At 40.9% G+C, this 16,285-nt stretch overlaps 2 protein-coding genes across 4 annotated transcripts in view; one reads left to right on the top strand and one right to left on the bottom strand.

Annotated features, from left to right (window-relative positions):
• Positions 1 to 1,171, bottom strand: part of blnk (B cell linker) — a 32,435-nt gene extending 31,264 nt beyond the window's left edge. For 2 of the 3 annotated variants that reach the window (XM_061040721.1, XM_061040722.1), the window contains exons 1-2: positions 881 to 1,171; positions 640 to 702 (exon numbers count right to left, since the gene is read on the bottom strand). In XM_061040721.1, the coding sequence (XP_060896704.1) occupies positions 640 to 702; positions 881 to 997 (180 nt within the window). In that variant the 5' untranslated portion in view covers positions 998 to 1,171. The remainder of the gene's footprint in view (positions 1 to 639; positions 703 to 880) is intronic. The other variant, XM_061040724.1, reaches the window with a different exon arrangement.
• A 9,630-nt stretch (positions 1,172 to 10,801) lies between these two features.
• dntt (deoxynucleotidyltransferase, terminal) overlaps positions 10,802 to 16,285 on the top strand; it is a 94,957-nt gene continuing 89,473 nt past the window's right edge. The window contains exon 1 of the mRNA XM_061040719.1: positions 10,802 to 11,104. Coding sequence (XP_060896702.1) covers positions 10,911 to 11,104 — 194 coding nt within the window. The 5' untranslated portion in view covers positions 10,802 to 10,910. The remainder of the gene's footprint in view (positions 11,105 to 16,285) is intronic.

The following is a 16,285-nucleotide window of genomic DNA, read 5'->3' as shown; positions in this document are numbered from 1 at the left end:
AGCTCAGAGGGCGAAACGGGCCAGTGCTGTGCAGGCAATGGGTGTTGAAGAGACAGGAGCAGTTTGGCATTTCATCATATAGTGGTCTACTTCCTTGTTTGATTACAGGCAATGGGTTTTGAAGAGACAGGAGCAGTTTGGCATTTCATCATATAGTGGTCTACTTCCTTGTTTGAGCACGGTTGCATTCACATCTCCCAAAGACCGTACTCATGAAACATGAATCGTGCTCGAGACGACCTCTTTAAGCGGACTCGGGCATGGTACCCGAGTACGGTATGTTTGTGTTGACACTGATCAAATGAACCTGACTTTGGGGTCAAGTGTTCACAGATCCGGGCCGAGGACCCTAGTGTGAATCCAATCCTTGACCATGAAGACAAGTCCATCAAAAACACTTGACTTTAAAAGTGACAAACGTTGCAAATGATTGGCAGCTGTTAAATTATTCTCCTGTTTAATACCATCATCTATTACTAATAATTACTTGGAAAGATTTGTGCATTTGGATGTAATAAGAACAACCACAAGCCCAGATATGATCCTGAACACATGACTACATTGAAGAGGCACAGCAGGAGTTGTTGTTTTTTCTGAAAGATGAAGATAAAACAGGAGAAATGTGAAGGATTGACTCACCAGAAGTCTTCGTCCATTAATCCTCAGTCTGTTTACGACCGCGGCACAGTCTGGCATTTTGTTCTGAGGACAGTGAACACGCACTGATTTAGTCTCCTGATATACACATGGGTCGTCTAAATTAAAGTCTATATAACATCTTTTCTTTCATCTTACACCCGGATGGAGAATAATTCCAAGACAACACACGATCCACTTTAACTATTGACCTTTACAAAAATTGAGTTTTCCCTGCACTCACCTTGCACATGAAGAGGGCTACCTGCGCCTGGTCCCACCCCTCACACTCCTCTCTGGACGGCAGGTTCATTTTGTGTCCGTCCAGGGATCCTCTGAGCAGGAGTGAGCGTTTAGACATACAGTAACAGACTGACCCGTCACACTCTGCTTCTCCTGCTCGCCAGACAGCTTCAGGAGGGAGAAGTGCACCTTGGGAGGTCCCCTCATTAAAACCTACACGTATCCTCCTTCATCCGTAAGTAATGTAGCAATGTATGACATTTTCCAAAACATCTAAACTTGTCCACCAAGATTTCACTGCCGGTATCCACAAAAGGGAAGCTGGGACTTCCTCAAAGTCGCTCTGTATAAAAGTGTTGTGAAATAAAAGTGTCTTAATAGAGTGAGGCTTCAAACATAGACAGGCTTCATTTACAGTCAGGCAGAGGGGATAATTCATTGTACATAATCTTATTTTAGGTTCAAGATCGCTTCGACTCCAACAGAAGGTGGAAATGAAAGTCGTGTGTCAGTTCAGCTTTGGGAAATGACGCTGGGTTTTTTGTGGACTAGCAGTTCTGATAGAAGACCAAATGTCTGTGATCAGACATGCCAGTTAAAGAGAAATGTACAAATATGATTAAAGACATCAACTAGAAGGGATTTGGTTTTACTTTTTCAGGCTGAGACATTTAGTGATGTTTTCTTAATTAAAAAACAACAACTTATATATGTATACGGCACTGTGTGGAAAAAAGCAGTCTTCTAAACAATCAAACTACTACCATACTACCTGCACCATACCATAATAACAGTGTGGTCGCCCCCTGGTGGACATTGCAGTTGGAAGATTGCCGATGTAGGTGACATTTGCTTTGGTTTTACTTTTCAAACAATAAGGCAACATAAACTATTTTATTCTTTAACAGGTGTTTTTATTATAACTGTATATATTTAGTGTGAAACCTAAGAAATTGACGCGAAGTGTTTGTTATTACTACGACTGGATAAGAGTTTACATGAATCCTGTCATAACCGTTGAGCAGACTATGATGAATAAACACAGCTACACATTTCTCTAACAAATGCAAATCAATGAGGAAGTGTATCCAATAAAACAAAAGGAAACACTGCTTCTTCTTATTGCTCTTTGTTTCATTGTTGTGTTGTTTTTTCAGTTCAGCCTCTCACTTCATGAGGAATCATTCTGAGCCTGAAATATTGATGATACAAAACAAGCAACTCTTCAGTGAGAAAAGCAGATAATAAAAGTTACCTTCGGGCAGGTTTTTTTCTTCTTCTTTTTGCTCTGCTCTGGTTATTGATTACACAACATTTAATGCAGGAGGCAGCCAGTAGACCCACCCATCCACCAATAAACCCACCCATCCATCCTTTCACCAGTAAACCCACCCATCCACCCACCCATCCATCCATCCATCCATCCATCCACCCATCCATCCACCCATCCATCCATCCATCCATCCATCCATCCATCCACCAATAAACCCACCCATCCATCCATCCTTTCACCAGTAGACCCATCCACCCATCCATCCACCCATCCATCCATCCACCAATAAACCCACCCATCCATCCATCATCCATCCATCCATCCATCCATCCTTTCACCAGTAAACCCACCCATCCATCCATCCACCCATCCATCCATCCATCCATCCATCCATCCACCCACCCATCCATCCATCCTATCACCAGTAAACCCATCCATCATTTTAGCATCTTTTTATTTTACCGTTTTACTTTCCACACAGCCAAGCGATCAAGGAACCGACTGCATGATTCAGGTGATCCAGTCTCTTGCCGTACGGACTGCACAAGAGATAATTGACAATTTCTCAATTCACTCTTTTTTTTTGTCATACAGCTTTACCACAAAAATGAAGGAAATACATAAATTATACCGCATATATTACGTTGTTTTTTTAGCTAACATCTCAAATTAAATCCTTATTATTACGTTTTTCTCTGTTAATAGTCATACCAGCGCACCCCATATGTGAGGCTTAACATCCATGTGCCGGTTCTCAGAATATACATGGATGCTGAGCGAGATATGAAGGCTGATTTCAGGGTTACACGGCAGGCTTTCAACGGTCTCCTCCCTTTTTTTGGCTGGCCCATGGGGTATCATACCGGGTAACAGCCTGGGCATTTGACGTGCCAAAGTCGACAGTTTTTAGATTTGTTCACTGGATTGCCAAAAAAATTTGGCGGTGTAAATCCAAGGTCACCCTTTTCCCAAGACTGACTGCTTTGGAGGATGTTGGCCGAGGATTTGGAGATTAAGCCCAGCATGAGGCCGTCAACAAGGCTGTCATATAAGCATCAAACCACACAGGCATTATTAGCAAGATTATGTTAATTACAAACCGTTCAATTTCATTTAAATGCAAGGTAACTGTGACTGCTCCGGGAGATTTACTGGACATTTTTGTTGGATATGGTGGTTCTACATGACTCATGCATTTTAAGAAACAGGTCAGTTTACATTAACTCACTGTACCCCTCCAACTGTTTTTTTCCTCTTGGGTCATGGAGGCCACCATTGTCTTTAGCATTATTGCAATAACAACACCCTACAGAAACCCTTTGCAAGGAAGGAGGCAGCAACGCTTCAATACAAAACATGCAAAGGCCTGGTTTGCCATTGAGCTGACCTTTGGGGTCATTGATGAGAAGCAACTCATATAATGTCATTTTTCTTTAACAGAGGTATCATTTCTTCCTGATATTGTCTCCCCTCTAGATCCTTCCTTGTTTTGTTATTGCAGTCTGATGTACGTTACTTTGGATAACAGTGTCTGCTACATGAATTGAAGAATTAATTTAATGATGTAAGTATTTCTCTCTTCAAGTGGAAGAGAAGTCTGAAGTGGAATATGAATTCAAATGCCTGAAAAAAACCCTCAACATTGAGCTACACTTTCTGAGTACATGCACTTGTTATGATGAACTCTATTTCCCCTGCTTGATGTCTTGATGCATTAATTTAGTCGTGTTTCTGCAAAACTAAACCTGACAGGTTTCTAATATTTGGACATGTTGGGAGTTAAATAAACATCTGAATGATTCTGGCACGATCACGCTTGCTGTCACATTGTGTTTTTCTAAGCAAATCGACTTTGTGTGACGAGTCCAAACAATTATCGGATGGTTTTTTATCATGGATCCGTGGAGCTGCTGAAGAAAGTAGGATGACAAATTGGGTTCACTGCTCCTTCGGTGATTGCTGCTGGCGCTGTAAGAGCCATTTGTCTTAGTGATGTTAGAATTGCGTTGGTCTCATCGCGGACGGGGGGGCAGCAGCCTCGTACATGGCTGAGTGATCGGTCGGGGTAAACAGTCAAACAATTAGTCACATGCGCCCTGTGACACCCGTTAACCCTCGGATCTCTGCCCTAATGAGAGCGCTGTAATAAAACGCGTCTCGCTGACAGAGGAAAGGTGTGCTTATTAAAGTGGAAAAATGAACAGAGGCTTTCGTGATTAACAGGAGAATCAAGGCCTGTAATGATTCACTTGAATCAACAAATCACTGCAGTTTGGTCCACTGAAGCAGATACATTATTGTAGATAATTACAGCATGCTGACATTTAAAGCCCTGTTTTTCTTAACACTATTGACAGCTGCAGCAGAGAAATAAACAACACTTGGCGCACGCTGTAATGACCTCTTTGGAAAGAAAAGGGAAGGGATGCGTTGAACAGATTACACACACTTTCCGTTCGGTTCTTCTATAAATGTTCCTCATCATTAATGCCTTCATATACCTGTGCATGTGTGAAAGGCCACGTAAGAGCTGCTGGGCTCTCGGGGGAAATGCCCACAGAGGCTCTGCGTTTAGGCGGTGAGCTAATTAAAGCGGTGCAGCAGATGGTGCGGACTGGCTCCGGACATAATGAGACGGTGAGTGGCGAGACGCACCGGACATGGCAAGACAGCTGTGAGGCGTTTGTGCGGTGAGCAGACTTCAGGCGTCTCCCAGGAGTCAGGCTTCACTCCAGCCAGGAGAGAGGAGTCACAACACCATGAAACTTTCTTTTTCAACACTTTCTGATGAGGTTTTTCTCCACAGTAAAAAAAAAGAATATCATTTAGTAGACAAAAGAAACAGATACATATTTGACCCCCCTCTGCCAAAACAGATGAAAAAACAAAACATTGAACAGACGCTAAAAAGATGTGTGTGTGTGTGTGCTTACATCTGATTTAAGTGAGAAATGCCCATGTGGTTGCAAAACACTTTAGTTGGCCCTCCTGAAAAAAAAAAATAGATTCTTCCTGGATTCAAAAATTGTAGTGTATCTCTAGTCCAGACAATAGACTGTAAAAATAATGGACGGGACAAGCTCCCCGGTGTAGTGAAGCTTTTATTTGTAGAGCTCTCCCTGCTGACTGGCTGCAGTATAGGTCATAAACCCCGCCTCCTCAATGATAACAGATGGGATGTGGGTCAAACTGTAAAGCTAAAATACTCGTCGCATATTTTTTTTCCAAACCTAAACTCTGCTGTGATCATTAGTTATTATCACCCTACATTGTGTTCAAGTGATCATTTTGTGTGCACAGACTGTAAGAATAACAGGCTTGACTTTTTTTCTTGACTTGAATTTTAGGCGGGGCTAAAATTTAACATTAATATTTGGAAGAGGCAGAATATTTCTTCATGTGTTCAGATAACACTAAAGTTATTATCTGGTTCAATAATGTCTCTAACTGTTCAAAGAAAAGAAACAGAACGGACATGTTAACATCAGCAGCCAACGGTGAAATGTAATATGAACCAAACATAATTTGTACAAGGACTCAAAACGGGCTGATCATATTCTACTAAGACTTCAACAGGTTGACTTTAGTGTTAATTTACTTTAGTTAATATTTAAGACTTCAACAGGTTGACTTTAGTGTTAATTTACTTTAGTTAATATTTAAGACTTCAACAGGTTGACTTTAGTGTTAATTTACTTTAGTTAATATTCAAGACTTCAGCACACTACCAGGAGTCAATTCAATAGTTTACAGTTGATTTGTTGTGACTTTAGTTCAGCTTATTCAGAATTTGTTCAGAGATACTCTTCTTGCTTTGCTCCATGATTATGTGATTCATATGTTATATAATAACTTTTCTTTTATTAACACTATATCTGTTCAACAAGATTCATTTCTATTTAAAATGCTCTTTTGGTTATTTCATTATCATATTTGTCTGTTATAACTTTTTAGTTTTAGACTTACATTTTAACCTCTCAAATAACAAAGCAGTCTCAAATCTTTTCGAGGAATTATACCTAAAAAAAAAGAATTCTACTTTGCATACAGTACATCCTCTGATAAATAAAGTGAAGTACTTTGATTGCATTTCTGTGGTGTTCCTGTAGGTGACCATGATGCAGCCAGACTGAAACAGCAGGTTGTGAAGGTGGACGCCATCATCTTGTCTTTGCAGCGCTGATTCTGAAGAGAACGCCTTCACATAGGACTCAAAGGTAAAATTATCTCTCATATGATTGGACCGTGTTATTGTAACCGCTACCAGCATCAAAGTAATTTTAGTAACAATTTATAATCTTTCTTAAAATGTAAGGAAGACTAGCAGAAGATTTTAACAGCCTCTATGATTCTGCAAGAAGTTCATGTTTAAATTGTTCTTCTTTCTGTCTTCAAGGAAATCAATGCCCAAAGAAAACAACAGTCCAGACTCTGATTCCAGCTCCGGTGAGGTTCTGCACACAAATGGCTGTCTGATTCGTTTAATGGGTAATTACCACACAACACCAAATCAGTACATTGAATTGACTTTTTTTTAGCTAAATACTGAAGCTACTTCTGCATATTTCTCATGAAGCACAAGAATCCAACTGACTGCAGTTTCTTCTCACACTGCTGAAATCATGTCTCACTGTTTCAGTTTCACAGTTGTACTGTGAGTATCTGTAACTTAAGAAATCAACAGGAGACACTGTGGTGCAGTGTGTGGTAAAATCATTACATTCATGTACGAATGAACACAATTCTTTTCTGCAGGATTGTTCTCTCATTCCTTATCTGCAGTTGCAGTATCCTGTTTTACTACTTTAACTTCATCATCACACCTCATCATATTGGACCACCTGCACTCTGCGCTTTTGTGAATAAGAATGGTCAAAAGACGTTTTACACGCCCCCTTTCTGTGACGCGCTAAGAGCCTTAAAGGCTTTATATGCGATTTTTTGATCCAGTAGATGTCGCCCTTGAGCACCAGCATGAAATCAAAACAAACGGCTGTTTGACCACACCTTCTCCATGCTGTAGCCTCCCTCTCTACTCCAGCAACACACCTCCGAGTCCAACCCCCCTCAACTCGCATTCGCACGAAGGAGTCAAGCTCCAGCGGTGGATAACATTTCCCTTGTAAAAGCTTTCTTACAGAAAAATGTCAAGTGACGAGGTAAGTAAGACGTTGTTAGTAATGTCATTGTTAAAGTGTTATTTTTTATATCCCGAACATATTCACCTGTGTTAGGAGCTATTTTTTGTATTCTACTCCGGAGTAGGCGAAAGTAATTTTTAGCTTGCAGTTTGCACTGCTACTGATAGTTAGCCATCTTTTACCATTAGAATAATTTTGGTGATTGTAAAATGCTAGAAAACAGCAATGAATAAGTGTTTTCACTTGAATCCCTCTAAATGTTTGTCATTTCTTTACAGTCGGATGTCGGTATGGCTGCTGAAGCGGGCTGCAGTGACTGGCTACCGTCGACGAGAACTTCAGGGAGGACATCCCTCTACTTGGCAGGGCAAGGGAGCCAGCGCAAGGGAGCCAGCGCAAGACAACCGGGAGTGGCGCTTTGCTGCATACAGAAGCTTTATATATTGGAAACACGGTGCAGTAGGGCGCGGAACCCGGTTGGTAATTCCCAGCTGCTGTGTGTGGAGGATTAGGGATCAGTGGCCTTATCCCTATGCACAGTATACTGGATATGTTCCTGGCCACTAGCAAAACTTCTTTTACATGTGGCTACATGCACATTTGGGGCATCAAATGCCAACACCAACTTGTTTGTTTGAAGTGCTTTGTATTCCGATAGAATTATTTAATGTTGCATTTTTTTTAATAAATCTAATTTTGTGATGTAAAAGGTCTGATCAATTGCATTTGCATATCCTCTTCATGATCTGTGAAAACCACATACACATTTTCTAGTAGGAAGTAAAAGGTTTCCTCTTCTATGTATTAGCTAGTGAAAACACATAAGTAAGCCACAGTGTTCTTGCTTATAATTACATGACAGTGAGCTGTTAATATTTACAAAGCAGAAGCATGTATGCATATTTTTGACATGTCTACACAGACAAGTATAGTCATTACAGCATGTGACTATCATACTGTAATTGAGTTCGATTTTTGGGGGGACAAAGATTAAAAACATTTGAAGCAGTCTGCTAAAAATAAAAGATTATCATTTACAGATATAGACTAAATAAGCCAACCAATTTACAGAAAAAACAATTAAAAAGCTGTTGATAAGTATTTATTTATTGAAATAATGCTCTGAACATTTAGACAAAAAATGCAAAATGTGTTCGTACATCTTGAAAAGAAAACATAGACCATGCTGATATTATTGAACTTAGCAGCCTGTGATAAAACAGCACCATTGGTTCAACATTGATATTTGTTTGACAAAGTCCATAATGTCATTAAAAAAAAAAGGTGCGTTTGAAGTGATTGGTTTGAGGGTCGTAGCAAAAGCCACTTTTGTTTTGATGCGGGGAGCAAATTGCTGGTTTTACCACAGCATGCGGTCCTCTTATATTACAGCAGCTGTACTTGTAGCCAGAAACTGCAGATGAATGTTCGTACAAAAGGAGGCCATGTGCTTTCACAACAGCTCTTGTTGTCATTCTGGCTGTGCTGGATCTGCAAATGGGGACCAAAAATATCAAATTGTCAGTAAATTATTATAAATTTAATTCAAATATTCACATCTAATACTCTTCAGTTAATTCACATTTTTATGAATTACATACCAAGACCTGAAGACCTGAGGCTCCTGAACAGAGCCTCCTCGACACAATCCTGGCCTGCAGGACCCTTTTCAAATCTGAAAGAAATAACAGCACACATGAATTAAATGTTGTTTTCATGCATCTGTATTGTTGAGAACTGAGAGGAAGAGCGGAGCTCTCGTTCAGTGAACGAACTGAACGTGTACTGAACGTACTGAACAGAACGGTCGGGGAAAATAAATGTGATTGTTTTAGCAGCTTTCAGTTTGCAAACTGTAACTTTATCCAACTAAATTCTCAGCTCATTGGCTTATTATGGAGCGGGAGGGCGGGCTTTGAGCGACTCTTACGGTCTAGAGAGAGAGACACGAGACGGGAGAGAGGAGAGAGAGAGACACGAGACGGGAGAGAGGAGAGAGAGAGACACGAGACGGGAGAGAGGAGAGAGGAGAGCGCAACTGAAGTTGAGAAATGAACGACTCTTTTCAGTAAGTGATTCAGTTCAGTTCGTTCACCCAGATGATTTGTTTGTTTTGAACGAATCATTCATGAACTACACATCACTAATCAAGACAACAAACAATGATGAAATAAATTCATTGAGTGAACTTAGATTAAAAGTTATTATAAACAAATCACACATACCAGAGGAGTTCTCCAACAGATTATGAACCAGACTTTGAAAAACAGATTGCAGGTCAGATAACCACGTAAATGATTTACAGATCAAAAGAGCCACAAAATGAAGGTTACTTATTAGGAGCTTGAATTGTCTCACATCAGGCATCTATATGAAAACTGTAAGCTGAGAGTTTCAGGGAAAGTCACAATGTGTTAGCTTGTTTTAAGGGTGAATTTTCACATCTGACAAGGCTTTACTTAATCATAGTTTCACTTCTAAGACTCAGACTTGAGACAGAGGAAGCCCATGTGTAACTTCAAACAGAATCTGGCTGTGCATGTCTCATACTGATGCCAGGAATTATGTACTTTATATCTTACTCTTTTATATCTGTAAATTGTAAATAAAGATAAGACCGCCACACGTTCCTTAAAGCATCGAGAGATGTGCAAAAATGAGCGTTTTAAAACAGCCTTATATGACAGTGTTTCTGAGACATGGAGCTGCTGGGGGTCGAGTATCTAGAGAGGCCAATATTCAAAATCTAAATATCACCAAATATATGCCAACACAGATCCATAAACAGGGTTAGAAGAAGTCTGCCTGCCAGAACCAGAGGAGGAAGAACAAAAATAATGAAATAGAGTAGAGATACGTTTGTAAAGAGAGACTAGAGAGGTAGAAGGATATTACTCATGGCAGTTTCTGTGCAGAGTTTTCTGAATATCATTATATTCTGGAGATAATGAGGGTGCTGGTGGCCTAGTAGTTAGAGGGGGTGGCCTGGGTTTGAATCCAAGCTGTGTCTCCTTTCCTGCAAGTCAATCCCCACTCTCTCTCTCTCTACCAGAACTGTGTTTATGTCATTGTGCGCGCACAGTGTTGCAAAAAAAAGAATACATTTGAATGATCAATAATTAACCTTTGCATAAAGAGCCCGTTTTGAAAATATGAATAATCAATGGTTCAAACAGTTTTGGTAAAATGTGATCGCCTGCACTGCCTGGAAACTTTTGGCAGCTTCGGGCGGACTTGTTTACTTCCTCCAAACGTGTGTTTTCAGAACAACATCTACTGGAAACTTAATGCCAACAGGCTGTTTTTCTCCTTCCTCTTCCATCCTCCATCATTTGAAGTTGGCAGGTGTTATTTTTTGGTAAACACCAAAATCCTCAACACCTGTTGCCAGAAGCGTCTCCTATCTGCCAAAACCAACCCTGCTCTAACCGACACACTGCCCCCCCCCCCCCCCCCCCCCCGCCCCCCTGCCAGGATAACACATTCAAACACACTGCTAGATAAACAACGGTGACTTCACCAAAGTGTATTTCTTTTCCTGGATGGAAGAGAACACAAAGTTCAAGTAATTCCTAGAGGTGCAGAAACACTTCAGTTGTAGCTCACTGAGTAAAAAGATGTTCCACTCTCCCATTGTGCCTCGAGTCAGGAAAAGGTCGAGAACGGCAGAAGTGTGCATCCCCGGGCGCGAGGAGGTGAAGTTTGAGGATGTCAGACTGTTCCTGGTGGAGAGGAAAATGGGCCGCAGCAGGAGAAGCTTTCTGACGCAGCTGGCCAGGTCGAAGGGCTTTATCGTGGAAGACGTCCTCAGGTTGGAAAAAAAGAAAAAGCTTGTCTTTTTGTTGATCTCTGATGCAGCGGGTTTAAAAGCTTCTCTGAATGTGGAGCGAAGAGGACATGAATACAGAGCAGGGGGGTTGTCTGACCTTGGCATAGGCCTTCAAGACTTTAAATCTTACTTAATTGAAGGTCACACAACACCTGGTTGGCCTGATTGAATTGTTTGTTCAGTGTAACCAACTCGGCAACAATCATCACTGTCAGGCGTTCTGAATTTGAAACTCTGAATTTGTTATTTTAATGTAATCAGAAATCAGAACTTGACCGGGAGCCAGCTCTTTTATTTGTTTTAGCAGCTTTACATGGCCTTGTTCTACTGCTCCACCCCCTCTCCTTAACCCGACCTCTCAGGTCATCAGACCGGCTGCTCCTGGCTGTTCCTCGGTCGAGGCTAAAGGGAAAGGGCGCCTTGAATCTCTGGAATAGTCCACCTCTTAGTATTAAGTGTTCCCCTTCTTTAGGCATTTTTATAACCAGATTGAAGACACACATTTCTCACCATGCATTTCAGTGTCCTTCCACCCCCTTGTTTTTAAACAAAATGGATTTGATTTGAACAGATTTTTTATGCATCAAATCTAAAAACTGGTTGTTGAAAAGATACAAAGAATTCTGAAAATCAAATTACAATACCTCGTCAAGTTTTGGTTTTAATCTGGAGGAAAATAGAGAAGAGTTGAGATGCCTTGAGATACCTTGTTTTGTCTTATTTCTGGTCAAAATATCTCATTACACTTTTTATAAGCCACGTTCGAGTCCAGTTAAAATCTTATTTTAACTTCTAAAAAGCTAAAAAAAAAAAGCATGGATTTCTTGTAATAAATTAAAATAGGTGCAAATGCAGCAAGCACAAATTCCTAGTAGAGAGAACATCTCATTTCCAGACAATTCACATGTAACATTTTGCCATTTTAACTTACAGCTAGACATTCAGGCTTTTAGATTTATTAAAATGTCTTACCTTCAGAACTTTAGTTTTTACTGTTCTATTGTTGTTGATGTAGTTTCTAACAGTTTCACATCTTTTTGCATGTTATTGATATTCATCTGTGTACCCGGACCCTCAGACCTGACCCAGCAGTCATACAGGTCCAGGGTTCATTATGTGTCCTGCTTTATTTATACGGTTAAGTCGAGCTACAGTGTTCGCTCAATGAGCTCATTTATCTGGACTGGTGTCCTCGTCATGCACCGGGGGAGGATCCATTTATTGATTGAAGTTTGTCAGACTCTGCTACAGTAGATGGCCAATATGCCCCCTTTCAGCTGGTTACTATCGGACCTTCTTCTGGTTACGACACATACCAGACAGTCGACTGTTTGTTAGTCAAACAGTGAAAACATGGACAGCTCACCATGTTCACATTTTCCTTTTTTTCTTCTTGGCTTTCTTTTATGCATCTATGCTCTTCGACTTCTGGGTCCAAGCCTGCTACTGGAACTGTGGAGCATGTGCAGAACACCTCGGTCAGTTTGAGGCGTAAACATGCAAGAGAAAGTAGATTACAGACTGCATTATGTTGCTGTGTTAGTCCAAATTTGACTTATTTTGATCTCAGTCGGACTTTCATGTTTACATGCATTCTTAAGTCCAGTTTTAGTCGGACTAACGCGGTAAAGAAAACACATTATTTTGTATGTATAGGCACCGACAGTGATAGGTGATTTTGCTTTGAAATTGGGGTTAAAAGTAAGTATGAATAGCTGAGTAGCAAAAGACTGACTTTCTCTAATAATGAGTTAAAACCTTTAGAGAATCTGGATATAGAGAGCCAGCTCTTTAATTGGTAAAAAAAAAAAAAGGTCAGGACATTATTGAAGAGATCAGCTCTGTGGTGAGATATTCAGTGTGACTTTGTATCATTCCCTTAAAAAAACATGTTCCTTTCAGGAGAAGTTAAAATCCAATCAGCTAATTATAAGGCCTCTATTGTCTCATGAATACTTCATTAAAAAGGTTAGGGCATCCATCGTGTCTCTGCTACACCTTAGTGGATTTCCCTCCTGAGTTATAGCTCGCAGCTTCGACATAAACACGTTAAGTAAGAATAAGAAAAGGAGCTAACCCGGCTACATGGAGTCAGCACTGACAAAACTAAAAACACTTAAAGAAAAGGTAACAGAGCAAACACAAACTTTTTAATGAGTTTGGCCCAAGTTTGTTAAGTCTTACTTAAGGAACGACTTTCCTCACCAGGATGAATCATCTATTGTGCTGTAATTACGGAAGCAGCGTGCGTTCTTCCCTTTTTCTCTGCCTCTAATTGAAAGTATCTTTTAAATCCCAAACTGTGCACACAGCAGAGGCCCTCTGCCTAACACCCACAGCGCTTCAGAGCCGCTCTCCTTTGAGGCGACTGATCCTGTAAACGCAACCTCCTCGTTTTAAAGTCTGCTTTTGTTGTAAGGGCAGGGCAGCTCCAAGTCAGACAATAGTGAGCAAGTGTGTGTGTGTGTGTGAGAGCATGTGCATGTGTGTCCCTGCTTCTATATTTGCAAGAATCAGTTTCACCTTTAGAAATGTACAGCAAGGGAGGTTTTTCTACAACTTAGCTTCCCTTAATGATGAACAGGGCTTAATGTCAGCATCGTATTTAGGTCAATAAAGGTAGAGCTTGAGCTGAGAGAAATCTTCACAAGTGTGTGTGTGTTTAAATGCACATGCACACCAGCCGTGCACACCAGCTTGGCCATGGCAGCATTCCCAGAAACACAGCTTGAGCGCTCCTACAGTTACACCCTGCTTGATACAATTGTTTGAAACCAACGACAGGAAGTAGAGCGTGCACGCCTCAAACCGACATTAATTCTGCAAGCCAACAAAACTTATCAGCTGCAGCTTGATAACAGACACCTCCCAGTCCTTCACAACCTATAGGCACACTGCCTGGAGCCTGTGGTCGGACACACTGTGTGCTTTTCTCCGTGCAGAGAGAAATGTCTCTCACACACTCACACACTCCGACACAATGACATATCACTCTCCACGCGTCCTTACTTCCAGTCTGATGCTCTCGAACATGGATCCACATATCGACATGTTTGTCCTGGCTGATTGATGAGCTGCAATGCATGCTCGTTCAAGTAAAAGTCAGATATTTGACGGGCATTCTCCCCTCCCTGACCTCGCGCTGCAGCGCTTTGGGGACTAAGGGACCGTTTATAAAATTACTGTTTGAAGGGAAACTTCACCCACCAGTCTGAGCCGTACTCAACCCACTGCATCAATTCGAACAATGCTTCAAACCAGTGGATTGACAAAAGGGGCAACCTCTGCTGACAACCATGTGAAGGTGCAAAAAACTGCAGTTCCTCGAGTGTCCACCACCGCAAAAATCAAGTAATCCACATCAGCGCCCATATTAAAATCTCCGTCTTACAGCAGAAGCAAACATTTTTTTCAGCATTGTTCAGGAAATGAAATAATTTCAGTAGCTAGAGTTTTTTTAATAACTCAAAAGACTTATACATGAATTGCTTAATAAGGGGTGTGGTCGTGTTAACTGACAGGAAGGCACGTTGTATGCATAGTGGCTAACTCCACCTCATGTCTCTTACTAGATCAGCCGAAGGTTAGTTGAAAGAAGCATTTCCGACATTTCGACAACCATTGTTTGGCTTCAAGATGCCTCTTCAGAAACCAGTGGCTAATGTTACAGAGGCTTCATCATGCTGAATCGTGTCAGTGTTCATTTTCTGAGAGGTTCTGTGTAAATTGTTGATTTGATGCTTTACAAGGGGGAATAACACCATGATTGACAGCTCTAATCAAAATAGACCCTTTTGCAGCGCTGTGTGGCAGAAGCTTCTGCAGGCGGGATGTTGGCTTCACTTCTGTTACTGTTACTTCTGTGTGAATGTAAGCTCGTGTGCTGTTGGTGAGTGCATCCTCCAGGACTGATTGTGTCCACCTGTGCTGCTACTGCTGGTGAAGCAATTAGCCAATCAGAGGACAGCATCTGCCAACACATGCTTTAAAAACGACACAAGCCATTACTCTGGGCGCAGCTCTGTTCATTTTAAGCTCATCATCTGTGCCTCTCGTTGTCTTTGTCTATGTTTGGTACTCGTTTTATGTTGAACTGGGACAGGCATTAGTTTAGTTAACACACACACACACACAATCACATTAGCTTTTGTCTTTGTTTAGAAACACTAAACTAGGGGTGCTGTTCATATGTTGTCCGATTTGGTTAGTGTAGTAAGTTTTATTTTAATTTCTATACAACTTAGACTTGGTATGTTAAACCTAATTTAGAGCTCTTCTATTTTATGATGTTTTTGATTTGAGCAGCACTCGTTGGCCATTTCAGTTTGCCTCATTTTTTGTTATGTACCACAACTTTGCTTCTTTTGTGATAAATAACTTTTAATATTAATGTTGCTTCCCTTTCCCCCCACGAGCCGGGTCTTAACAACTTATTTTTCTAACAGAAGAAGGTGGAGACCATCTTTAGATAGTCAATACTTGCAATACAGACACATCTGTCACAAGGCACCTGCAGGGCAATCTTGCTTTACCACAGTACGGGGAGTGAGGCTGCCCCAAGTTGGCAAAACGCCTTTTTATGGGTAGTTTTGGTGCTTAAAAATATTCAAACTTTAAACATTATAAAACACTTCTAACGAGACGCTCATGTAATGAACCAGAACTACATGTTTAGGTTTAGTAAAAGATGAAAGAAGGTCTTACAATATCGATCCTGACTGTTGTTTTACACAGCGGACACAAACAGCAGTCAAAAGAGAAAATGATTTCTTTAAGATGAAAACCATCACGGTTATCTGATATACAGACTCATGCACACCACTTCATTATGTTGTTTATCTGGGATGTGACATCTTGGTTGATTAGGCGTGGAAGCAGCTCCTCTCCAGTGGGTTCAATAATAATCTAAAGTAATTTGATTAAGATATTAATTTATGATGATTAATTTACTACACTTACCATGTATGTCTCAGTGACGACGTCTCCTGAGAGGAACTGTCAGAGCAAACAGATGAAACCTAGCCATGCTGTAACAATCTGCTCTGGACATCCTCCATGTTTTGATCAGCCCGTTGGCTTTCAAGCAGCAGGAAGAGGAGAGAAGCTGCTGACATGAACGAGGGCACAGAGACGACTCGAGAGAGTTCTCCTTATCAAAGCCCA

This window comes from Labrus mixtus, chromosome 6 (genome assembly GCF_963584025.1).
Source record: "Labrus mixtus chromosome 6, fLabMix1.1, whole genome shotgun sequence".
Classification (NCBI taxonomy): domain Eukaryota; kingdom Metazoa; phylum Chordata; class Actinopteri; order Labriformes; family Labridae; genus Labrus; species Labrus mixtus.
Note: the sequence above shows the minus strand (reverse complement) of the source record. Positions and strands in the feature narration are given on the sequence as shown.